This window comes from Gekko japonicus, unplaced genomic scaffold (genome assembly GCF_001447785.1).
Source record: "Gekko japonicus isolate JY-2015 unplaced genomic scaffold, Gekko_japonicus_V1.1 scaffold186, whole genome shotgun sequence".
NCBI lineage: Eukaryota > Metazoa > Chordata > Lepidosauria > Squamata > Gekkonidae > Gekko > Gekko japonicus.
The window spans coordinates 304,078-329,101 of record NW_015174279.1 but is presented as its reverse complement, the minus strand read 5'-3'; the positions used below and the strand labels follow the sequence as shown (position 1 = coordinate 329,101).

At 42.6% G+C, this 25,024-nt stretch overlaps 1 protein-coding gene across 2 annotated transcripts in view; it reads left to right on the top strand.

Moving 5' to 3' along the window:
- Positions 1-927: 927 nt before the first annotated feature.
- Positions 928-25,024, top strand: part of TRMT11 (tRNA methyltransferase 11 homolog) — a 38,099-nt gene continuing 14,002 nt past the window's right edge. Inside the window, exons 1-11 of one of the 2 annotated variants that reach the window (XM_015423832.1) lie at positions 930-1,006; positions 1,676-1,765; positions 5,186-5,251; positions 9,683-9,756; positions 10,189-10,270; positions 10,376-10,468; positions 12,133-12,267; positions 13,023-13,179; positions 16,607-16,687; positions 19,699-19,863; positions 24,866-24,938. In XM_015423832.1, the coding sequence (XP_015279318.1) occupies positions 9,719-9,756; positions 10,189-10,270; positions 10,376-10,468; positions 12,133-12,267; positions 13,023-13,179; positions 16,607-16,687; positions 19,699-19,863; positions 24,866-24,938 (824 nt within the window). In that variant the 5' untranslated portion in view covers positions 930-1,006; positions 1,676-1,765; positions 5,186-5,251; positions 9,683-9,718. Of the gene's footprint in view, positions 1,007-1,675; positions 1,766-5,185; positions 5,252-9,682; positions 9,757-10,188; positions 10,271-10,375; positions 10,469-12,132; positions 12,268-13,022; positions 13,180-16,606; positions 16,688-19,698; positions 19,864-24,865; positions 24,939-25,024 lie in introns of both variants that reach the window. The other variant, XM_015423831.1, reaches the window with a different exon arrangement.

The following is a 25,024-nucleotide window of genomic DNA, read 5'->3' as shown; positions in this document are numbered from 1 at the left end:
TGCCATTGATTAGGATGAGCTAAAAGTATCAAATAAGGCAGTATGCTTTCACATACTCCAGAAGTATGGCAGGTTTCTTCTGTAGGGAGGTTTAGTATACATTTAGTATTGTAGTTACATTTTCTGATTACATAAATATTCCTTTAAAATGCATATATGCACAAGAGCTACCATAGCTACAGTAAAAAAAACTGTCTAGGTGGGATTAAGCCACAATCCTGTACACACCACAGAATAAACCCAATGAATAAATTGGGACTTGCTTGTGAATTAAACATACATAGGATTTAGGGTTGCCAGTCTCCAGGTGGGGCCTTGAGTCTCTCCTGCTTTTACAACTGATCTCCAGCTGACAAAGATCAGCTCCCCTGGAGAAAATGGCTGCTTTGAAGGGTGGACTCTATGGCATTGGACCCTGCTGAGGCCCCTCCCCAAACCCCACCCTCTCCTGGATCCACTGCCAAAGTCTCCAGGTATTTTCCAACCCAGACCTGGTAAATTCAGTGAAGCTTAGTTCCTAGGTATTTAGGATTACAGCTTCATCCCTACAGGCCAATCCCAAATACATTTACGTGGAAATAACTCCTTGATGATGCCTAAAACACACAAGGTGCTCAGGATGTCCTACTAAAGGGGGAAACGGCCAGAACTAATTACAATTATTCTCACCTCCCTTTTCTGTACGCAGCATTCGGTTTTCTAAGGCGGAACAATGTATGGTTATTTTACTTCAACAAGGATGATAGGATTATTATAGGACTATTATAGGATTCGCTTCTGCGGCAGACTCGCTGCCCTTTTCGCCAGCCGCTTCCTCCAAAGCTTTCCGACCCCTCCATTCCCTCTGCCCTGCTCTGACACTGCCTCTCCACCAGCTCCTCCCCTGTTCGGCTCAGCGCATGCGGGCGCCAGAAGAGAGCACCGGGAGGCTATGGCGGTGCCTGGCGCGGGGCTGACGCGTTACCTCCTGCTGCTGGCGCAGGAGAACTTGGCATTCCGGCTGCCGGTGAGTCTTAACCAAGCGCTCGCGCGCCCTCCCGCTAAGAACTTGCAGCTGCTCGTTCCTGGAGCCGCAGTTGTCCCCTGTTTATGGCACAGACGTTTCAAAAAGCGCGGAACTGGGCCGGTTCCTTTGTGCGTCGTCTGGGTCTTCTTGCTCGTTTTGACACCACGGCTAGTTTTCCTTACGAGTGGTGACAGTTGCTTATGAGGAGTTATGCACAAATACAAGTCTTCAGTGACTTGATAGCGGCGCTTTGTTCCTCTGACTTATTCTCATCTCCTTTGTCCGTGCTTTTCAAACAAGAGTTTTCTGTGTGGGAGGGGTGTTATTTGGGGGAGGAGGCTGAAAAACTGCTTATACTAGCAGCTTACACACACACACACTACTACTACTAGTAGTAGTAGTAGTCAAGGGAGCATTGGAAGAAGCGGAGAAATATGACCATTGTAGGGTAAGTGCTGTTGTACTAGCAGCTTACACACACACACACACACACACACACACACCTACTAGTAGTAGTAGTCAAGGGAGCATTGGAAGAAGCGGAGAAATATGACCATTGTAGGGTAAGTGCTGTGTGTAAGGTGCCCTCAAGTCACAGCCGACTTATGAGGACCCCAATGAGGGGCTTTCAGGGCAAATTAAATGATTTCTTATTGTCTTCATTGGCAGAGTCTTCCTTGGTGGTCTCCCTTCCAAGTACCAGCTCTGTTTAGCGTCTGAAACCAGGCTATACCATGATGCCCTCCTCCTCCTCAGGAGGTGAGCGGTAGACTACAGTTATTAACCACACTTCGTGGGTTGGTGGGTTGTGACTGATGGTGGGCTGTGACTGATAGTGCTTTACTGTTATATTGTTGACTGTTGTAATCCAAACATTGCAGATTTGGGGGGGGGGGGAAGCATAGGAAATAGTGGCTTCTAGTAACCATGCAATGTGGATCCACTGTTACTATCCCTACAGGCATGCTGGAGGGTGTACAACACCCTGTATAATAGCCTTCATATTTGAGAGATTGGTTGATAGTAGTTGACAACTAAATTGCCACCTAATTGCTCTTCATTGGTGAAGTACAATAAGACTTTAAGGCGCACATACTTGATAGAAGAGAGCAGGGCTATGTCTACGAGTCCTGCCACCCAACATCCATTCAGTCAACCATGTGTTCAACACCTGCAAAGGATCTCAGGTGACTGGGAATGATGCAAAAAGCAGAGTCCTGATTGAGTGTATAGAGCCTCATATGTGCACTGGTACAGTTGTAGGCCTCAGCAGATGCCTTGCTGGGTGCATGGATGTCAGAAGTGGGTCCTTCTCTGTGTGCATGCTGTTGACACAGCCATCATTTCATCCTTAATGGTCTTCCCTGCAATACTAAACCTGTGTTACACAGACACTAAGGCAATATACAAGTAACATAAGTGATTTCATTTCACTAAGCATCCAAAAAGCTCAGGCTGCAGTTCTAAACACGCTTAGGAGGGAGCAAGCCTCACTGAGCTCTGTGGTTCATGAGCAGCACCTAGGATTTCACTTCAATTTAAACTGTGACACAATCATGTGGAAAATGCCTCTTCATGAGCAGCACCTAGGATTTCACTTCAGTTTAAACTGTGCCACAGTCATGTGGAAAATGCTGTACAGCAAAGATTAATCTAGCAAGGATGTTCTCTCCATCTCCCTTCAGCCATTGATCACTGACTGCCCCACCAATTAAAGATGCTCATTTGGTGGATACATGACAGAGACCCTTTTCTGTGGCAGCTCCACAGTTATGGAACAGTCTCCCCAAGGAGGTGCACCTGGGCCCCTCGTAGCTGATCTTCAGGAGGCAGTTGAAGACCATTTTATTTAGGAATGCATTTTGAATGATTTAGCTTTTATTATTGGCAGTCCTAGCCTAGGTTTTATCATTAGAACATAAGAACATTTCAGACAGACCCATTTTAGTAACCGACTCCTAATGGAATATATTTACCTATTCAGACAAACCCGCTTCTGTCCCGTTTGAGAAGGGTGCCTGAAGTGTTATTGACTCAAACGGATTTCTTCCACTCTTCAATCCTCCCTACCACTTCTGAAGTGCTATAGTGTGCTGTGTAAAATGCCCTGTAGCGCTTCCTGCAATGACTTTTTTCATGCCCTTTTTCTCCCCACGTGTAATCATCCTCTTTTTTTTTTGTTCTGTTGGGAGTGCTATGGCGCTGAAGCAGGACTGCAAATCAGCGCCGTAGTGACCCCATTGAGATGCCTGGATTCCATTTAGATAACACTGATATTTGCTACTGCTGTCACCTGGAAACAAAGTAGCTCATTGGATACAGAGTTCAAGCGGGAGATCAGGGGCATAAACGATTGGTGAGAAAGATGTTTGGTCGTTTTAAGAAAAGTTTGCTTTAGAGGAAGTGTAGACTCAGACACACACAAGCACACACACTCCATGGTTTGTGGGAGTTAAGGAAGGAAGGAAGGAAAGATTCCTGGGTTTCAAAACTGTTTGCCCTGCCTTCCCCACGCTTGGTATCCAGTGAGCTCCTTGTTTACAGGTGACAGCAGTAGTGAATGTCAGTGTATCTAAATGGAGTGCAGGCATCTTAATGGGGTCGCTATGGTGCTGGTTTGTGGTCCTACTTCAGCGCCATAGCGCTCCAAATAGAATGTTTTTTTAAAAAACTCTCAGGAAGATCATGCACGTGGTGGGAAATGGTGGGAAAAGAAGGCTGCGCAGTTTGAAATGACACACCGCTTCAGAGTCAGCTCCTTACTGAAGGGAAATACTATGTGAAACAGCCATCCCTGTACCAGTTTATTCCATGATGGGCCAATAACGGAAACCATTCGGTTTAGAAAGGTAATGTGAAATCAACCAAAAGCATTCTATCTATACCTTGTAGCTAAAAGCCACTCATGGACCTCTGCTCATTGTTCTTTTTGTGTTTTTATAATGTTTTATTTATATTGTAAGCCACCTTGAGTTTCGCAAGGGTGAAAGACAGTTAATATCTGGTTTAAATAAATAAATGAATACAATGCTTCCTCTTAAAGCCATTGCTCATTTGAATACAGGCAGAATACAGGCCCCATTAACTTGCATGTAATCTCGTTGTGTTTTAACCCCTATTTCACTTAAGCAAAGCCTTTTGAAGGTGTCAGCCTCCAAGTGTATAAGCTTGACAGCTGCCTGTACCTGATCCTGTTGTGGCAACCATCTGGTGGAATGGTCTGCCTGTTGAGGTCAGGAAGGTTCCTACACTTTTATCTTTCCACAGAAAGTATAAAAGAAAACTGTTCAGGAAGGTATTTTTATAAAGGGGGAATAGGATAAAGGCGTCAGTTTTCTCCACTGACTGCCATGGGATTGGGACATAACTGTGCTGTGGCTACCACTGCAAGCTTCCAGTTTCTATTCTTTGGCCTCACCTATGGTAACCGATATAGCAACAGTTTTTAATAGAGCCATGACTTTTGTATTGTGTATTGAATGTCTACTGCATTAATAACTTTTAAGGTACATTGGGGTTTGTTATTTTATTGTGTTTTTTTAACTAAAAATATTTATTATTACTGTAAGCTGCCTTGAACTGTGAGGTTAAAATATTTTAATAAATAAATAACTTACAAACTATTGAAAGGAAAATATTTTAAAAGTAGAATTTAGGGCTTTATTAGTCCAACAGCCAAGAAATCAATAGATTAGAAGTAACAGCCCCCCTCACCTACTTTTTTTTCTGTTCAGTAGATACCCCTGCATAGTACAGTTTCACTGTTGACATATGTGAATCAATATTTCCACCTCTCATCCTCAGTTAATCTTGTCCACCATTTCCTTAGTTGTCAGGGCCACTTCATACGTTAAGCTTAATTATACATACTCCGCTCCAGCCGATGTTATGCATCTTTACATCCCATAGATTTCAACAGTTAATTTCCTGTGGTAATTAAATGCTCTGACTTTGGCTGGAGTGTGTCCTTTTTAGAAGCGAGGTGGTGGGAATTGTTAGACTTATGGGTCGTTCTAACCTCTTGTTTCCTTGAATCAGTCTATATGCATAGTAATAGATAAACAGCTTGTTTTGTAGTAAAACAGTGTCAGAGAATTAATATTTAAAGGCATCAGCTAGGATTTGTTTCTATACTGAAACTACTTAATAATATTTTTGTTCTGTAATACTTCTTTTTAGGAAATAAAGTCTCTGATCTCCCTCAATGGTGGACAATTTAGTAGTCAACTGGAATCAAACCTAAATGTAAGTATTAAGCCAATGATGTGATATTAAACTACTTTAAGCTTTATGATTTTCCCCAAATGTTTTAGTGAAAAAATATGCTGTAGAGCAAACCTTGAATTGTTCAGGCATCAAGTGATTTATTTGGAAACAGACCACAAAGATTGTATTATTCCACCATCCCACGTAGAGCTGCTGATGTTTTAGATCGGGACATAAAGACATTTGGTTAAAATATTTTCAAAAATGAAATTCAGGAACACAGACATTCCATCTGACACTGCAGTGGTTCTTTTGGATTCTACCACATTCCAGAGGACCCATGAAGGCAGGGCCTTTGTGACAGTGTAACAGCCTACTATTCCACCAATGGCTATTAAAAGTAATGTTATTAGTAGTAATACATTCTTTCATAGTTTTACAGTGCAATCCTAGGCAGAGTTACATACAATTGACCATAGTTTCCTAATGAACTACCTCTCAGCGCTGGTACTGGAGGGTGGTTTTGGTTGCAGAGGGGGGTGCTGGGGCTGGCCTATGGAGTTCCACAGGGTTCAGTCTTATCCCCCATCCTGTTTAATGTGTATGTGAAGCCTCTGGGAGATGTCATCAGTTGGTTTGGGCTGCGATGTCACCAATATGTGGATGATACCCAGCTCTGCCTTTCTTTCCACTTAACTGCAAGGATGCTGTTGGTGTTCTGAACCAGTGGTTGGCATCAGTAATGGGCCGGATGAGGGTGAACAAGCTGAAAATCCTGACAAAACAGAGATTCTCTGGGTTAGTAGAAAGGCAGACCTGGAACTTGAGATCACTTCTATCTTGGATGGGTTTATACTCCCCCTGAAAAGCCAGGTTCACTGCTTGTGAGTGCTACTTGACACAGCGGTCACCTTAGAAAACTGCGGTGGTTTGGAGTGCTTTTTCCCGCCTTCAGCTAGTGCATCATCTGCGACCACTCATGGGTCAGTCAAACCTAACCACAGTGATCCATACCTTAGTTCCATTGAGACTGAACTATTGCAATGCTGGATACTTAGGGCTACCTTTGAAAAGTGCAGTACATTGCAGCTAGACTGCTGGTCCAGAGCATGTGACCCTAAGATTACAGCAATTACTCTAGTTATCAATACACGCCCGAACCCAATTCAGGGTTCTGCTTTAAAGCCCTACATGGCTTGAGACCAGGGTATCTGAAGGACTGTCTTCGCCCATATGTTCCTGCCCGGGAATTAAGATCACAGGGAGAAGCCCTCCTTAGTGTCCTATCAATCAAAGAAGCTGGTTCGGTGGGTATACAAGAGAGGGCGTTTTCAGTGGCAGCGCCACAATTATGAAGCAACCTCCCCAAGGAGGTGCACCTGGCCCCCTCACTTTCAATCTTTAGGAGGCAGTCAAAGATGGTTTTATTTAGGACTGCATTTGTTTAGGTTTACTAGCAGTCCTGAATTTTTATTTTAAATTTTGGGTTTTATTTTATATGTTTTTATCTATATTGTAAGCCACCTTGAGCTTCAGAAAGAGGAAAGGCAGCTTAAGCATGTTTTAAATAAATAAAGTCAGTTGAAGTCTTAGAATGGTGTGACTCTGCTTAGGACTGAACTGTAAGTCACTCAGAACTTTTACAGTGACAATGCAAATAATACATATATTAAATAAAGAAATAATACTTTTTAAATGCAGAAAGTTGTATTTTAAAGTTTGAACTGCACCTTCTTTTGTAGGCTGTGTTTTGCTGCAGTAGTTAACAATGTGCAAGGATTTCTGCTCGATTCTGCTCTATGAGTTGTCAGACAAGGAAAAGATCACTTTTCCTCATCAGTTTGTTCACTTGTGAAAGTTGGTGGGGCCCAGAAAAAAAGTTTCTTGCTTTATACTGTTTTGTATGCAGGGTGCTATCTTGATGGGGAGAACTGTTGTGCTAAACAAAAGAAATGGGCTTTATTTTGCACTTGTAGCTCAATTTTATACATGGATACTTGGAAGTAAATTCTGCAAAAGTAAATTCCAATAAATGAAAGGTACTGTCCCCCACAAAAACGTGCACAGTATTTCAGCCTTATTTGGCTGAACACAGTGTCGATATGGGCTGTCTGTCTGGAATGGAACATAATCCTACCCTTTGAACTTCCTGTTCAATGAGTTGCATTGGTGTTACACAGCAGGATTGCATTTCTTCTTTTGGGAATGGTCCTCCCACCATTTTCTTTCATATTGTTTAGCGTTGACTTAAGATGTATAGTGCTTTACTTTTTGTGGGGGGGGCCACTTCCTAAACAAGTAATAAAAATAGTTAGCTTTAAACTTAAAGATACAAAGCTTTGTTTGGTGTAGTGGTTAAGTGCGCTGACTCTAATCTGGGAGAACCGGGTTTGATTCCCCACTCCTCCACTTGCACCTGGCTGGATGACCTTGGGCAAGCCGTAGTTCTGATAAGAGCTGTTCTTGAAAAAAGAGCAGTTTCTGTCAGAGTTCTCTCAGCCCCACCGACCTCACAGGGTGTCTGTTGTGGGGAGGGGAAGGGAAAGGAGTTTGCAAGCCGCTCTGAGACTCCCTTGGGTAGTGAAGGGCGGGGTATAAATCCAATCTTTTCTTCTTCGTCTTCTTCAAAGAACATATGGCCCGTAGATCATGATTAAGTCCCTTCCCATTGAGGGTGATGATGTGTTCCAACTGTAGCCTTGGCTGCAATATTCTTGATAGGACCCCATTACTACTTTTGCATACTATTCCCCATTATACAAGGGTTGTGGTGGAATAGTTAATTCTTCTCCTGAGTGTGTAAAGGATCTATGAATGATATGATCACTTTGGGCACTTTACTAATTAGTTTTTTGCTATTTAATTTGACTGAATAAGAAGAAACCAGGGCTTTTTTACTGGGGGAACGTGCCAGAATGGAGTTCTGGAACCTCTTCAACAAAATTCTTTAAAAAATGTTTAAAAGTTCATGATTTTTCAGTATAAAGTTCTTTATCTGCCTCTTGAGAGTTCTGGCTCCTCTTTAAAAAAAAACAAACCCTGGAAGAAACTATGGACTTACTGTTTGGGTTCTAGTCTGTAGTTGCTTGGCTTCAGGGTAACCCTTCTAATTTCAGGTGTGTGTATTCATATATCGTATATCCACTGGAGGAAATCCTCTCATTTTCTTCCCAGTGCTAGGTAGGGGAGGCATTTTTCAGCATGTACAGTGAAAACCTGATTTGCAGAATTCATCTCTTACCAAGCACTCCTACATATATTATGGTGAGATCTGGATGGAATTATTCCAGGAATAATTGCAAATAATCTTACATGGTGTAGGTGAATAGAAAATTGCTTTAGAAGGAGCCTTTACCTGAGGGAAAGGTGGAATTTTAATAGCAGCTGTCTGCAGTATTTACTTAGGACTAAAGCTACAGAATAAAAGTTGACAACCCTCAAGAAACCCACCAAAGCAAGTTAACATGAAGAAGGCCTAAAGCCTAAACATTAGCAGAACTTTCTGTGAAAGTAGACATATTACAAGAAGGGGGACCCGTGATACTCACGGGGAGGAGTATTCCCCACAGCTCCCAGCCTGCAGAAGCAGGAGGAAGCGGCAGCAGGTGAGCCCAGCAGGTGGACCCATGAGGCCCGCCAAGCCTTCTCCTTCCTCCCTCCCTGCGGTGGCAGCGAGGCCTGAGGTCTGCCAAGCCTTCTCCCCCCTCCCCCAACTCTGGTGGCGGTGAGGCCTGAGCGGCTTACAGCTGCCAGCCCACCAAGCCTTCTCCTGTTCCCCCCCAGCGGTGGTGAGGCCTGAGGCCTGCCAAGCCTTCTCCTTCCTCCCCCTGGCAACGGTGGTGGTGAGGCCTGAGTGGCTCACAGCTGCTGGCCCACCAAGGCTTCTGCCTTTCCCACAGTGGCGGCAGCAAGACAGTTGCCAGGGCGTTCTCTGCGCATGCGCAGGGAATGCTCTTTTACTTTTGGGGGGATTTAAATATCCCCCGTATATATTTTTTCAACTTTTTAGATTTTTCTGCACACCTGGAGACTGCTCCAAGTGTGCAGGAAAATCCCCCCCCCAGTGCCCCCAATGTATGGATTTAGATATCCGCACAGAGGGGGCAACTTGGCTAGGCATATAGATATATGAGGAGGGCTTATATTTACAATGGATGTGACAGGTGAGCATTTCAGGCTCTCTCCTCCTTGCTTGATCCATCTGGCCTTCACTTTTGCTGCTTCTGTGTCAGCTGTCCTAGGATGAGGCAAATGAGGCAGCTTGGAAAATGATAAGACTGATGGGCTCCAACCAACATTTTATTGATCAGTATATTTGCCAATTTGTTTGCAGAGGCATACTTGCCATGCACACTGTTTACTCTCCTCTTATACTATGAGTGTTTCCTCTCTCTGTTGTAGTGGCATAAGCAGTGTGAATTTAGTCACCCATTCTTCTTTTCCTTAGAACTGTTGCTCTTTTCCTTTTAGTCTCCATTTTGGATTCTCAACTTACGTTCAGAAGAGATGGCTAGAGGACTAATGAAGCGGACAGTATGTGCCAAGTAAGGATTATGCACCCAGAAATATAGAGTCCTCTTGCTCTTCTGCACACTTTCTGTGCCACTGAGGTATTCACCTTCCCAGTCATTCTGAAGCAGCAGTTGCTGTTGGCACTGTCGTTCCAGTGGTCTTTCACAGCCCCATTCTCACGAGATCCTTTTAATAGGCAGCACCAGGGATTGACCATAGAATCTTCTGTATGCAAAGCTCATGCTTCTACCACTGAGCTGTGGTTCTCATCTCTTTCTAAGGGCCGCAGCGTGCATGTACGCAGTGGTATGGAAATGACCATCTTCACTAAGTGAATCCTCACAGTATGAATATAAATTCATTCTTATTTACGGAAATTTTGAGTCCAAAGACATCCAGGAGAACTAGGCACACTTTCCCCCCCCCCAAGTGCAAGGTAATTTGATTATTGTGACATTTTTCAGGTCGATATTTGAACTGTGGGGCAGAGGCAAATCTGTAGAAGAACTGCACTCTTCACTGAAGAAGTATCCGGTAGAGAACATGGTGTGTATAAGAGAAATCTTGGAAGAGGGGAGAGCATGTCACGCAATTATACCCAGCAGGGCACTCATTGTAACCCTAACCCATAACTGCATTGTTTTATTTTAGGAGTCATATCTACACTCAAAATGTACATACAAAATAAAGGTTCATACTTTTAACAAAACGCTAACACAACAAGAGAAGATTGAAAGAATAGATGTAAGTAGACATTAATGTCTTGAACTAGTCTCAGAAATGTAATTAAAGAGTGAACTTAGTAACACAACCACTTATGTGTACATTTCATTACTACAGCGTTTATTTTGAAGTCATAATTTACATATTGGGATTGTTGCCTTCTGCCTTTGTAATATTGTAGGGGTAGTCTGCAAAACCCCTGGCATAAAATGAGAAATGGCCTAAGCTTTTATATAAATTTGCCTCTTTCTCCCTGAAATTCTTCCTTGTGAATCCAAAATCTGTGGGCAAGCTAAGCTGTGCTTGACCCTTCTGTTAGATCCAGGGCTATTTTTGGGCAGGAACGCACAAGAACGGAGTTCCGGCTGGCTCCCAAGTTGGCCATGCCCAGCAGGAACTCATTAGCATAATAGGCCACACCCAACAGCAGAAACTCATTAGGATTGGTTACATTAGGGGTGTGTGGCCTAACATGCAAAGGAGTTCTTGCTACAAAAAAGCCCTGGGTTTTGACAACAAACAAGGTAAACAGAATAAGAAACAAAAGGTGGGTGTGGCTGGATGACCACACTTCTGGTAAAATGGGGGTGCGGCCTAATGTGCTAATGAGCTGTGCTGTCAGGGTTGTGGCCTAATATGCTAATGAGTTCCTGCAGGGCTTTTTCTACAAAAAGAGCCCTGGCTTAGATCTACATCTACCCATACTGATTCACATTTAACTTCTGCATACATACGTGCAAGAATTATTAGTCATCTGAAAGTACAGTTTTGAAAAGCATATATTGCTTGGTATGTAATTTAGTGCCTTTCCTGAAAGGCAGTATAAGCATTTCTTCTGCAAGGCAACCTTACAACTTGATGTGGGTGGAGCATCTGTTCTGGGTGTGACTTATCTCCTCTACAGTGGCAGATTTGCATTCTGCAAGTACTCCAGTACGCTGCCTTGGCCCAATGTTAAGCAGTAGCTTCAGCTAATATGCTAGCTGTGACCATCCTCATGGATCATCCACAAGCATCCATGCCCTGGAAATAACTGGGATAGATTGTCACAATGCATGTGATAATGGGGCTGTCTTTGACTATAGTCTGGAAACTTCAGCTATGGTATCAGAATTTGAGAGGAGAGATTATATTACCCAACCGTTGTAGAGTAGCTGCACTATCAGTTTCCAGACCCAATTCAAGGTGCTGGTGCAGGCTTAAAGCCTTGTAAGACTTTGGTCTGGCATACCTAAGGGGGGATCTTCTCCTACATGAACTGTTTGATCCCCTCAAGTCAGTCAGTGGTGTACTACTTGCTGCATCACCTGTCCCCCCCCCCCCCCAAGCTGTTAGGGGAAAATATGATTTGAAATAGATTGCTTCACTATTTGCTGTTTAGGTGAGACCTTTTCTCCCCAAGTGTGCTAGTTAATGACCAGTGTGATCCCTAATAGAGCTGCACCCTTCTAAGACCATTGACTTCTATGAACTTGGAAAGGCATAACTTTCTTTGATTTTCCTCTTGGTCTGCAGCTGTTTGTATGTTTTAGAGAATTTGATTATTATTCTGTTTTTATTGAAGTAGTGTTTTATAGGCATCTCTGAATTTCTAGTCATTATTCCACCTGATGGATTAGTGCCTGTTCTGTGCTTTTCAACAGTTGTTTTTAATTAATGTGTTTGTATTTCTCACTTTTATGCAGTCTCTAGCATTTTTACCATTTAAAGGAAAAGTGAATTTAAAGAAACCAGATCACGTTTTTTGGTTTGTGGAAGATTATGGAACAGATCCAAACAACATCCCCAAACAGCCTCTTCATTTATATTTTGGTAGATGGGTGCGTAGATAAATTAATACGTTAATAAACAGTTTAAAATGTTCAGAAAAGTAGAGTTTACAACTTGAGAGGGATATCTTATGATGGAGGAAATCAGTTCTTCATATATTCTTTCTTATCAGTATCAGTCAGTGGTATTTTGAAATACTACAATTATGAGCATGTAAGTGAAAGCAGAAAATACTTTTATGTAGCTTAAGTACCTTTATTGTTCTGACACACAAATTATTTTGTAATGCAGCCAGTGCCCTTATAGCAATATGGGCAGAAGGCAAATAGTGATTAGTCAATGGGCCACCTATTGCCTGCTGAATGCTGATGATTTTGCAAAGATTGCTGGATTGGGTGGACTTGGTCAGATGGACACAGGAGAATGAAATGAGCCAATATATGGAGTCCCCAACCAGGGAGAAAGGCAGGGTATAAATGAAGTAAATAAATCCAGCAGGGCACGTTGAAGATCACTTAATGCCAATTGGATGTGCCTGACTTTTTGAGATCTCGAAGATACGCTCTTTCTCAGTCAGTTTAAAATCCATTGGTGGACAGTGGAGATTTTGTTTTGGTGGGGGGGGGGACAGAGTATGTGACATAATCCTATTCTTGCACTATAGGGTGTTTTGGGGTAGAAATCATATCAGCGTACTATTAATTTTATGACCTTTCCCAAAATTGTAATATAGCTATGTAAATATTTTTTATCAGTGCTCGTTAAGGAAGTCATTCCTGTTCCTGCTTGCCCCACTCCCCAACAGATTGCCAATGGACAAAGGGACCTTATTGAGTCATACAGTGTAAAAAGAAGACACTTCATTGGGAACACAAGCATGGATGCCTGCTTGGCTTTTATCATGGCAAACCATGGAAGAGTAAAAACAAACGATATTGTGTTTGATCCATTTGTGGGAACAGGTATCTGGTTCATTTTCCTTGTTTGGGGGAGGAAATGAAAATTTTATGTATGTACAGCCTGTCTATAATTTTGTTCAGGTTTCTCCCAAGGTTCTCAATCTTTCTTTATAATGTAAACCAGCCTATAAAAAGGGTTGAAAAAAAGGTAGAATAAATAACCTTCGAAGTTTTTGTTAGAGCACTGCACACTTAATCCAAATGTGATTAAGCAAAGATTCAAATTATCCTAATTAATGGTGCCTGCCTGTCCTTATGCCCCAAAAGGCATTTTGGATGTCCCGTGAGGCCCTTGCTGTGAATGTAGTTTTAAATTTAGATGTGGTCTTACCTCCATTTTGCCCTGTTGTTACAATCCAGCCTTTAAAGTATAATGCTGTTTCTCCATGACAACACTGGCTTACAAGTGTACATTTTAGTGCAACAGCCTTCAGCTGAGTCCTTTTCGTAATTCCTTTCCTGCAGCAGTTCTGGTGTGAAATCTCAAGACCTAACAAGGTCCTTTGTGTCATCCTTTACATATTCAGGAAAATGGGAAGAAAACAAAGTAGGATCATAGCATTTACTTCAGTCTTGATAATTAAAATCTAAACAGTACTGCATTAGAGGTCTAAGTGGAGAAAGAGAATAGTCCATATACAGTTTCTTTCTTACAGTACTAGAAGTGTCCAGGCATATGCTCTCTTTGCTTTCTGTTTCCTGAGTAAACACAAGAGATGTGTATAGTTTGCATGGTTATTCTAGTGTGACTTGTGGAAGGAGTACAGTACCATCCTAATGATGTGGTATAACCTAAATAACTTCCCCCCCCTCATGTGAGTCTGCATTACAATCCAAAATGTTGTATCAGAAAATCTTTTATCTTTTTAAAGTTTTTGTTTGACAAACATGGATAAAATCCTGCTTGATGTGCAGAAAAAATTCTAAAGCCTAGAGGTTATGTCATATGAACTCTTGTATTGTGGGAAAACAAGTAATCAAAGTAACAAGAACTTGATTATTTGGTATTTTCTTGAATAGTTCCTTGATGACAGGCATTAGGCACTTTATCAAAACTTTGTTTACCTTCTTTTAAATACTTCAAAGTAATCAAAAAATTAAAGAAAAAGCTGTTCAGACTAGGAGCTACAGTTTCCTTCCTCACTTTATTCTGTAGACTTAGAGGTGTGGGGGGAAGTGCCTATTTTCTTTGATTAGTGAAGTTTTGCTGATTATTCCAGTAGGGGGAGCTTTTATTCCACCAATATGAATTGTGTGGAAGCAGCTATTTGCAATTAAATGTCTGTTTCAAGATACATTTTGTATCAAGTAGACATGACGCAAGGTTGTTATAAAGAGAATCGAATAATACTTTTGCTAATATGAGAATGGAAGGCTTTTTAACAGACAAGATCTGAAATTCAAGGAATCAGATACTATAGATGGCTCTTTAGTCCTCTAGAGTTTTGTGCAGAGCTTAAAAATAGGTTCTTGCTTTTGCCCCATGTTCCCTCTAAGCTGAGTTAGTGTGAGCTAGCTCAAAATTTTTTAGCTTCCAGCTCACTGATTTTTGTCTTATCTCAGGAAGGATGGCTCCAGAGCAAACTAATTTATGCAGTAGCCAAATCGCTCACTCACAACTTTAGTGCCAGTACCTCACAAAGTAGAATTTTTGCTCACAAGATTCCACAGCTTAGAGGGAGCATTGCTCAGTGCAGCACGTCTCACTTAAATCGTATGAGTGTAAAACAGATGTTTATGCCAGAGAACCAGTATTAAATATTTCTTGTGCATAATGGAACTCTTGCCTGTGCTACAAATCAAAACCTGTTTTTTTAAAAAAACATTCAGCTGTCATGGCTTCCCACAAGTACCCCAGAGACTATAGCTTTGTGAAAGTGCTATATATTCTGTGTTAGAGATTCTCAAGACTCTTCCAGAACCGCACTTCTTAGATTTCAAAGTGGGAAAACGTATACATTATTCCTAATTTTAACAAATGCAGACAAAGTTTACTGCTTATGCTGTCCATTTTTTGTATTAAGCAAAACAACTGTAGCTTCAAACACTATAAAGAATTTATTTACAAATAGATGTGCACTTCTGTTTTTGTGGTTTGCTATAAGATTAGAAGGGGAGCTTCAGTGGAACAGACACACATGCTTTCAATATGCATAGGGGGTGTTCATCTCCTTGCATATGTTTCCCTTCAGACCCTACAGGGGAAGCATGAGAGGTGCCTGTGCACTTTCTGGAGCACTCCAGGCATGTTTTATGTGAACATTGTTTTCCCTGCTTTGTTCAAGTTCACACTAAACAGAAACATCTATTCAGTGTTTCCAGTCTGTTTGGATTCTGTTGTCTATTTTATGTGATGCATTTACCTCACAGATAGTGGTATTGAACGAGTGAAGAAAATCAACTAAACCAGTTCTGTAGGCAAAATTAACAACACTAAAACAGCACATTGAATTTGAGCTGAATGATTTTTCAGTGATATAAGAACTGAACGAAAAAAAACAAAGGCTAAAGATAGAGGCTGGACGCTCATGCTCTATGAATGGAGTCTTAGGAGTCTATCTTGTTATGTGGTCTCTGTTACTCCCTTTAATGTGTATTACAACAAGCTTTGTATATTTTTTGTTGTAATGCATATTATGAAATATATAGCATTTTAAATTTTGTGTGGTATACTGAAGATGTCCTTGGATACGTCTTGAGTCGTTTTGTTCCTTCAGAATAAGTTTTGTTCTCTTATAGAATCTGTTAACCTTTTACAGAAGTTTTGTTTTGAAATAGAGGATTCCAACCACATACGTTATGTGCAATGGGCAAGCGCTTAAACAATGTTGCTCATAAGTTTTCCATCGTGAATCATTAAATATGTTCATCCTTGATACCTCTTACTGATAGCTCTTTAACATGTCTTTTAAATATTTTTTTAATGTATATTCTACTTTTCTCACTGATCAGGGGCCCAAAGCAGCTTTTTCATATTATTCCCCCCTTCTCCACTCAGTCCTCACAACAACAACCTTGTGAGGGTGGGTTAAACTGAGAAATTAGGGGTCGCAAGGTCATGAAAGAGGGATTTGAACCTGGGATGACCAGGACAAGTCTGACACTCTAACCACTACACCACACAAGCCCTTGTCTTGAAACTGTTATCTTAAAATTGTTTCTTTTAAAAAATAAAACAAATATGTGAACATTAACATAGTCCTGACTAAGTAATTACTGACTATTAATAACAGCTGATGTCTTTACGGCTTTTTGCTGAGGCTGGTGCATATCTGAGGGGCCTCCCCCATTTTTTTTGCTGTGTTGTGAGGAAACCTTGTTTCTCCAGTGCAATGTGTGTGTGTGTTGAATGCTTTTTGTCATTGTATTCCGAAGTATCTGCATCATCACATACAAGCTGAATGTTTTGTCTCTTTTCTTTTCTTGGCAGGTGGGCTTCTTATCGCCGCAGCACACTTTGGAGCATACGTATGTGGCACGGATATAGATTATAGCACAGTACACGGGCTGGGTATGTTCCCTTCAGTATTAAGAAACGAGAATGTAATTATTTAGCATATGGTAGCAGCAATTTAGTGTGTACCAACCCACCACAGAATCTTGGAAGAGAAACAGAGGTCATTGTGTCCACGTTTGCTCAGAGGTGAGACCATTCACTCACCAGTCTCATGCAGCCTACTCTATCTGCTTGTCTTTTGGCAACAAGCAGGTTTATCTGTGCAAAAGAGCTTCAGAGGAAACTGCTTCAAATGAGTTGAGTGAGAGACCCCTCGGTCCTTAGGGTTTAGTTTTGGCTTTCTTGGCATTTCGGTCACTATTGACACATGCATTCAAGGAGGCATGCCAGATACTTTTTAAAAAATGTGTGTGTGTGTGATTGCCTGGAAGTCACAGTTGACTTCTGGCGGCCCCTACTGGGGGCTTGGATGGTTTTAGAGAGGCGGTTTGAGTAGTCTGCCTCTGCGTCCTGCCTCTGGTATTCTTTGGAGATCACCCTTCCAAGTACTTGCCAGAGTCACCCTTCCTTAGCTTCCGAGATCAAGCTTGCCTGGGCTATCCAGATCAGGACACCAGATACTTTTAAAACATATTTATAAACATAAAACAGTTTTATTATTTTTTTATTTAAAGTGCAACTTTTAAATATGTGCAGGCCCTTTAACTGAAAGTAACATCTACAGAAATGCTGAGTTTTAGTCTGATTTATTTCTGCTAGCAAATCAGTGTGTAGATTTGGTTGACTAATTATGCTGGGGCTTTATGATGCAGTGCTACCTGCTGTCAACAGGAAAGCTGGTTTTTAAAATCTTGTGCATTCACAATTAATAGGGCTGCCCTAAAGTTAGTATACTAAGTTCAAAAAATACAAGCACGGCTTTGCTTCTACCCCGTTCTTGTAAATGACATTCATTACATGTTATCAGATTTCAGATATTAAAACAAAGCTGTTATCCTGACCCCACTTCCTAGAAAGTCCCATTAAATTTAGCGGGGCTTACTTCTGCACAGGAGCTTGCTTTCAGAATATTATGGGTTGGCTGACATAACAGGAAATGATGCTTTTTTAAATAAAATGAGCCCCTGTTAATTGAGTATATACACCACATTTGTTGCCCGCTGGTGCTATGCATGCATTCCACCTACAGAGTCATTAGCACGGCTTTGCTTCTACCCCGTTCTTGTAAATGACATTCATTACATGTTATCAGATTTCAGATATTAAAACAAAGCTGTTATCCTGACCCCACTTCCTAGAAAGTCCCATTAAATTTAGCGGGGCTTACTTCTGCACAGGAGCTTGCTTTCAGAATATTATGGGTTGGCTGACATAACATGAAATGACGTTTTTTTAAATAAAATGAGCCACTGTTAATTGAATATATACACCACCACATTTGTTGCCCGCTGGTGCTGTGCATGCATTCCACCTACAGAGTCAGACTGCAAGAGTGGCTGAGAAATGAAAACACTCTTGGCTTCAGCCGACTTTCACTAGCCTCAAACCCCTCCCTGCCCTCAGTTCCAGTTCTGTCTGCCAGCAGAATTTCTTTTTCCCCACTTCTGCTCTTTTAAAGACCCATCAGTGTGGCATGCTCCTTCCATTTGTCACTCCGTGTAGTCAAGGTACATGATAGGCAGGTGGCGTTTTCATGAAGTCGGAAACATGCAGGAGCATTTGAGTAGGCTGGTGCATATGTGCATTGTCTGCTGCAAGAATATTGCATGCCTTGTAAGGCAATTTTGTAGAGTATGCATGGCAGCATAAGATTATTTTTGTGGGTTTGGGGTAATTGTCAATTTTTGGTTATTGAAAAAGCCTTGCAGCTTCCTTGGCTAGTCTCTGAAGGGGGACATGACTCAGTGGCCAGTTGCTTTTCCCAAGAGAAGCTTCCCTGCCTTCCTGTTGCCAGTGGCCGCTAATCAAGCTGGTGATACACTGCAGGGCTTTTCTAGCAGTTGGGTGCCATGAGGCAGGCTGAGGTAGCAGCTGGGTCCCTGGAGGGTCCCTGGAGACAGCCCAGGATCCACTGATAGTTTGAATCTTGGTTTTGCTAACTAACTGGAGCTGAAAGTTAAAAAACAAAAAAACAAACCACTTTCATGTTACATCCGATCTATGTTTGTTGTTCTTTTATAAAGTCTTTTTAAAAAATTCTACTAGTTATGACTGCTAGAAAATAACTTGGTGATACTCCTGGTAAGGAGATCCAGAATTTTCTTGGCCAGAACCTAAAGAGTCATGCAGCTAGTTCCATGTATTCTAAAATCTCTTTGTTCTGGTGTGTCTAAAATGACCATCCTCCATGCTGTCTGGCACATCTGTATTAAAAGCAGTTGTGATATGGCACAAGGGCCTGTTGTCTGAATTCCACCAGCTGTGCCTAGACCCTAGAGAACAGCAAAATCTTCTGATCCCATCCATAACCCCAAATATGTACACTATTTATTTTATCCCTTAAAGCCTTATTACCCATAAGTGTTAGAGAACACTGACATTTTTTAGGGCTTTCTGAGTATGCCAAAAAGAGATTTCTCAAAAGGGCATAGTCCAGAAAAAAATAATTATACCTGAAGGCCTATTTAGATTGCTGTCTCAGCTTGGGCTGGCCATGGAAAATGCATATAGTAGAATTTCCATTTTGAATTATTACCATAAAATATGCCAGTAGGGAGTATTTTTTCACTCTTCTGTGGAGACATATATGCTCTTCAGACAAGTATGGAACTCATACAAGGACTTGCAGAGAAACACATGGTCCAGATATTTGTATAGCTGAATTTGGTCTAGATATTTGTATAGGAGAGGATGCACAGGTTTCCGCACTGCATATTATATGGGAGCATGTAAAGAGGAAACATGAATCACTCATACTTTCCTGTTGCCACTCCTTTGAATTTCTAAAGCCACTGTTTAATTGCAGCTGTGATGTTATAATTATATGCAAGTGAAACAGTATGTATTGTTATACAGAGTACTTAGAGTAATTTTGAATTGGCCTTCTTCACTCTGACCACTTCTAGGTAAAGCCAGCAGGAAGAACCAAAAGTGGAGAGGACCTGATGAAAATATTAGAGCCAACCTTCGCCAGTATGGTTTAGAGAACTACTACCTTGATGTATTAGTTTCTGATGCATCAAAACCCATATGGAGGAATGGAATGCAGTTTGATGCAATCATCACAGACCGTAAGTTGCTGTAGAATTGCAGTTTGTAATAATGATGGAAGGTTTACAAGCTGATAATATAGTTTAGCATCCAAAGTGAATAACAGAATAAAGACATCCAGCCTGAAAAGCCTGCTGACTAGATACAAGGAACTAGTGTGTCAAGAGCTCTTCACCTAGTGCATGTTATACATTTTATTTATGTGAGATCAGGACTCGCAAAGCCAGTTTTCAAGAATTTGGGATTACTAGTTGAATGAAGATCTTCTTAATGTGAGTAGCATATTTCTAATTTTTCTAGACCACACCTACTTTCCTCTTGATACAAGGATGGTCCTAGCCAAGTTACCTTTGATGCATCTCTTATGCTTACACGGCATCTCCCTATAGAAGCTAACAGGAATCATGAATGCTCTGAGGTTCTTGTCACCCATCTGACAACTGCTGGCCGTTATTTATGTGTCACCCAAGGGCTAGGGGAACCTCAATAATTTTCTGCTCTCAGGTTGTGACTACCATTTTAATGCATATGACAGTGTTTTAATATTTTAATTATTTATTGTACTGCTGAAATGTTGTTACCCACCCTGAGCCCACTTGCAGGAAGAGCAGGCTATAAATATGAAGAGGAGATGATGATGATGATGATGATGATGATGATGATGATGATGATGATGATGATGATATGCATCAGAGGATATGGTAGCCTGCAATTTAGCCATCTCTATCAGTATCCAGTGGATGTAAATTCCAGGCCTCGGTTCGAGCAGGAGCATGCCAGAGCGCCGCTCCACCAGTAAGGAGCCAAGGGGGTGGGCACATAAGCCCCTCCCCCTGCTCTCAGCCCCTCCCCCTGCTCTGTCAGGCCACGAGGAGAAAAAAGCAGGCAGGTAAGTTCCCTGCGGAGCCCTCCCATTGCCTGCTAAGGGCCCCCGCTGCCTTCTACAGGCCCTGTGCCAGAGCGCTGGGCCTGTAGAAGGCCTTTGGAGCGACACTCCTGCAGTAAGGAGGCCAGGGGGCGGGCACATGCAGCAAGCCCCGCCCCCTACTTCCAGCAGCCAAAATGGCAACCGGGACAAAGGAGCCCAAAAGGATCCGGCTGGAGATGACGAGCCGAGGAAGGCTTCCAGACGTGGTTCCGCATGACCGCTCCCACCTTGCGCCTCACCAGCTCTCCAGCTCACAACCACCCTGTGAGATGGGTTTGGCTGAGAGGGGGAAAAAATGCCCCAACTTATCCATTGGCTGACCTGGTAAGTTGAAGTGCTGTCCCAACCCTTTTCCTGGGGCTTTGAAGTGGTTCCCCCACTGCGCAAGTGCTCTCTTCTGTTGGCTTCAAGTGGGGGTGCAGCCTCACCGTAGTTTGCAAGATTAATTCAGCCCTCCTCGCTGCGTGCAGGTGCAGCTAGTTGTCATTCAAGCTGCTCAAAGTGGAGGTTCCTTTTTTCCCCACCAGCGCCGACCTCCTGCTCTTGTGTAGAGCGCTCCGGCAGAGTCTTCTTGCACCAAAGCGTTGGAAAAAGCCAATTGCTGTAGGTCTGGTTTTCATTCCCTCTTTTCCCAGGGGTGGGCTTGAGCTGTAAACCAGGCTTGCAAAAGTGTTCAGACTGCAGTTGTGGGTGCTTTTTTTGGAGGTGGATTTCTTTGGCTCTTAAACCGAAACGGCTTCCCTCTCCCTGGCTACCACGCACCTTCTTTCCCACTCTTATGCGTGCTATTTATAAGGCTACGTCTGACTCCCTTCTGTAGACCTCCTCAGGCAGCACATGGGCATGTCTAAATGTCACAGATGCAGCTGGCACTTGAGTCTGGGAGTCAGCTGCACCGCGCAGACTCCGGAGTAGGGATCAGAGGAGACATGCTTCTTGCATTCAGCATCTAGCAAACTTCTTGCATTCAGATTCCTATTGGGCTTGCTCCCAGGAGAGTATTCTGAGCATTGCAGCAGCTCTGAGAGATGCAAAAAGCCATCCAGGATTTCTGCAGGCAGGATAGAGACTTTATAGGTTTAAAGGGTTGATGTGCTTAAAAATCCCTCAGACTCCTATTTCCCCTATGATGATCTTAAAAATAGCTTTGCTTTGGGGCAAATTCTGTAGAAGCTCAGGGGCTTTCCTTTCAAAATATGTAGGTATACGATTTAGGTGCCGGTTCCAAGGCTAACCCTTGTGGGGATGTACTAAAAGAAAGGACATGATTGCGCATTGGAAACAATGGAAAACACTTGAAGATCCATTGGAAATAATGGGAGCCAGGATTGCCAATTGACTTGCATGGGCTCCATTGAAATACATTACAGTACAAGTAGAGTTGCAGTAAAAATGCAGAATGGGTTTTCCATTAGGGTCTCTGGGCCCAAACAGACTACTCTGGGAATGGAATGAGAAACCAGAGTGGAATGACAGCCCCTAGGAGTAACAGAAGTGTTAAGGGACTGTCCCAGAACACTCCTGCTACCCCCAGGGGCTGTCATTGGACTCTGGGGCCTCTCATCCCAGTCCCAGAACATGTCTGTTACTCCTAGGAGCTGTCATTCCACTCTGGGGCCTGTCATTCCAGTTCCAGAACATTCTGCTATACCCAGGGGCTTTCATTTCACTCCGTGGTCTCTCATTCCAGTCCCTTAACATTTCTGTTACTCCTAGGGGCTGTCATTCCACTCTGTGATTTCTCATTCCATTCCCAGAGTACTCTATTTGGGCCCAGAGACCCTAATGGAAAATCCATTCCACATTTTTATTGCAACTCAACTTGGAGCCTGAGCAGTGGGTGTTGCCTTCTGACACACTTCCGGTGATGTTAGGGGGCGTGGCATATGCAAATAAGTTATGTTAATGAGTTATGCTAATGAGCTCCTGCACCTCTTTTTCTGCGAAATGTCCCCTGTATGAGTCCCTGAATTATTTAGTTATATTTGGCTTCCCATTCCTAGGCTGTATTTAAAAAATAAATAAATTCAAACTGCATTTAAAAAAAAATACACTGAAATCTTTATGACACTGTGCTCAACCTCCAGGGCCTTCCTCTAGGTGCCAACTCCTTGAGAGGCTCGGAGGGTGGCAACTAGGGGAGGGCCTTTTCAGTGGTGGTCCCCTGCTTTTGGAATAACCTCCCAGGTGGGGCCCACCTGGTGCCAGACGTGCCATCCTTCAGGTGCCAGGTCAAAATGGCCCTGTTCACAGAGACCTTTAATAACCACTGAACGCATGCCTATGATGCACACTACAGAGCCTTTCAGTACAATTCTAAGCAGTTACACCCTTCTAAGCCCATGGCAGCTCTACTCAGGATAGCACTGCTAGGCAGATGAAGACTGGCTGTTAAATTCTACTGATGGATAAACCTTCAAGCATTCAAGATACTTACAGACACAAATCAGACCAGCCGTGATTAAGACCACCAGGAAAAGTCCTAATGGATCAATGGCCTGGGGGACTATCCCCTGCCACCCTGGCCACAAGCGAGGGGCAGCCCTCACCCCGCATGAATCCAAATAACAAGGGAAAAAGACTAGTGTCTTTGCGACTCACCCTGCATGAGACAGATGAAAGTTGCCACCATTGTGAGCTGGCAGGGCCGGTGCCAGGTTTTTTTGCACACTAGGCGAGGCTACCTTCCCACCCCCCCCCCCGCACACACACCCGTGTGCCCACCAATTTTCAAACTAGGAAGAATGAAAACCACAAAATTTGAAATTGCTAATTTCTTTTTTTTTAATTGTGAGAACAAGTAATACAATATCTGATTTTCTCTCTCAAACAGAAAAACACAAATCACAAAGCATTTTGAAAAATCCTGTTAATTGTGATGCTGAAATTTAAGTCTCTTTAATGTTCTTATTATAAGATATATAATACATTTTCCTTCTGTATTTTTGCTATATTACCTACTCTTTCTAACGATTCTAACTCCTTGTTAACTCATTTGGAGTTGTATATGCAGGCACCACAAAACATCAGTCATGTGGACCCCCCCCACACACACACACAACACAGTTGAAAAGAGCAAGAGTCCAGTAGAGTCCAGACTAACAAAATTTGTGGCAGGGTATGAGCTTTCATGATTTAGTCTTTAAGGTGCTACTGGACTCTTACTCTTTTCTACTGCTACAGACAGACTAACACAGCTAGCTTCTTAATCTGTGGTCACAATATTCTTTCACTACAGAACCCGAGAGGAAAAACACCACTCAGGGCTGTTTTGGCCTTTGAGGGAGGTCTTATTGGAGCTGGCAGCAGCCACTGAGTGACTTGATAACATGTGACTCACCCCGGATTGGCTGCTTGCCACTGCTCAACACCAGCCATCCCATGAAAACCAGTGTTGTATAGTGGTTAGAGCTTCATACTAGGATCTGGGAGACCCAATTTCTAATCACCACTCTGCCATGGAAGCTCACTGGGTAACATTGGAGTAGTTATACATTCTCAGCCTGATGTATCTTACCAGGTTGCTGTGAGGCTAAAATGGAGGAGAGGAGAGTGATGTAAGCTGCTTTGGATCCCCATTGTGAAGAAAGGCTGTGGTATGAAGTAAATAAAAAAAATATAGTTGAAGATGGGAAGGCAGATAAAAGGCTGTTTGGTGGGTGGGAAGAGAGAAGAAAAGTAGATAAAGGTGAGGATACTGGAATACCCAGAAGGAGGGAAAGAGGAAATAGTATTGGGGGGGGGCATATAGGAAAAGTAAGGTGCTCCCAACAAGTCCTTGCCGTTTCCCTGTCACACAGCTGGGCCTGGCAGCTGGTGCTGTGTGGCTGGGCTTGACCCAGTTATTGTCACAGCATAGTTGGACCACTGTTTTTTTCAGTTTGAGGCTGCCAAGGGAGGGAAGGAGGGAAGGCTGAAGACATGGGGGCAGATAAAAGTAGGTTGTTAGGAGTGAGGAAAGGGGGAAATAGTGGGAAAGGGGAAAATGAGATGCCCCTGCAAGTGCTTTCATGTCCTCTGCTTCTACAATATATAATAATTAAATAGTGGAGGTGAGTACATTGATATCTGCCAAATATATTTGTTTTGCATAGCTCCTTATGGCATACGAGAAGCCACCAGAAGAACGGGTTCACAGAAGGAAATGACCAAAGTTACAGAAGGAAGGTAGGTGTGCCTTGGGTTACGAATCTGATGTGTGAGTGGAAAGCTAGCTGTAGTTTCAGAAGCATTTTTTCAGTTGCTAAACATGC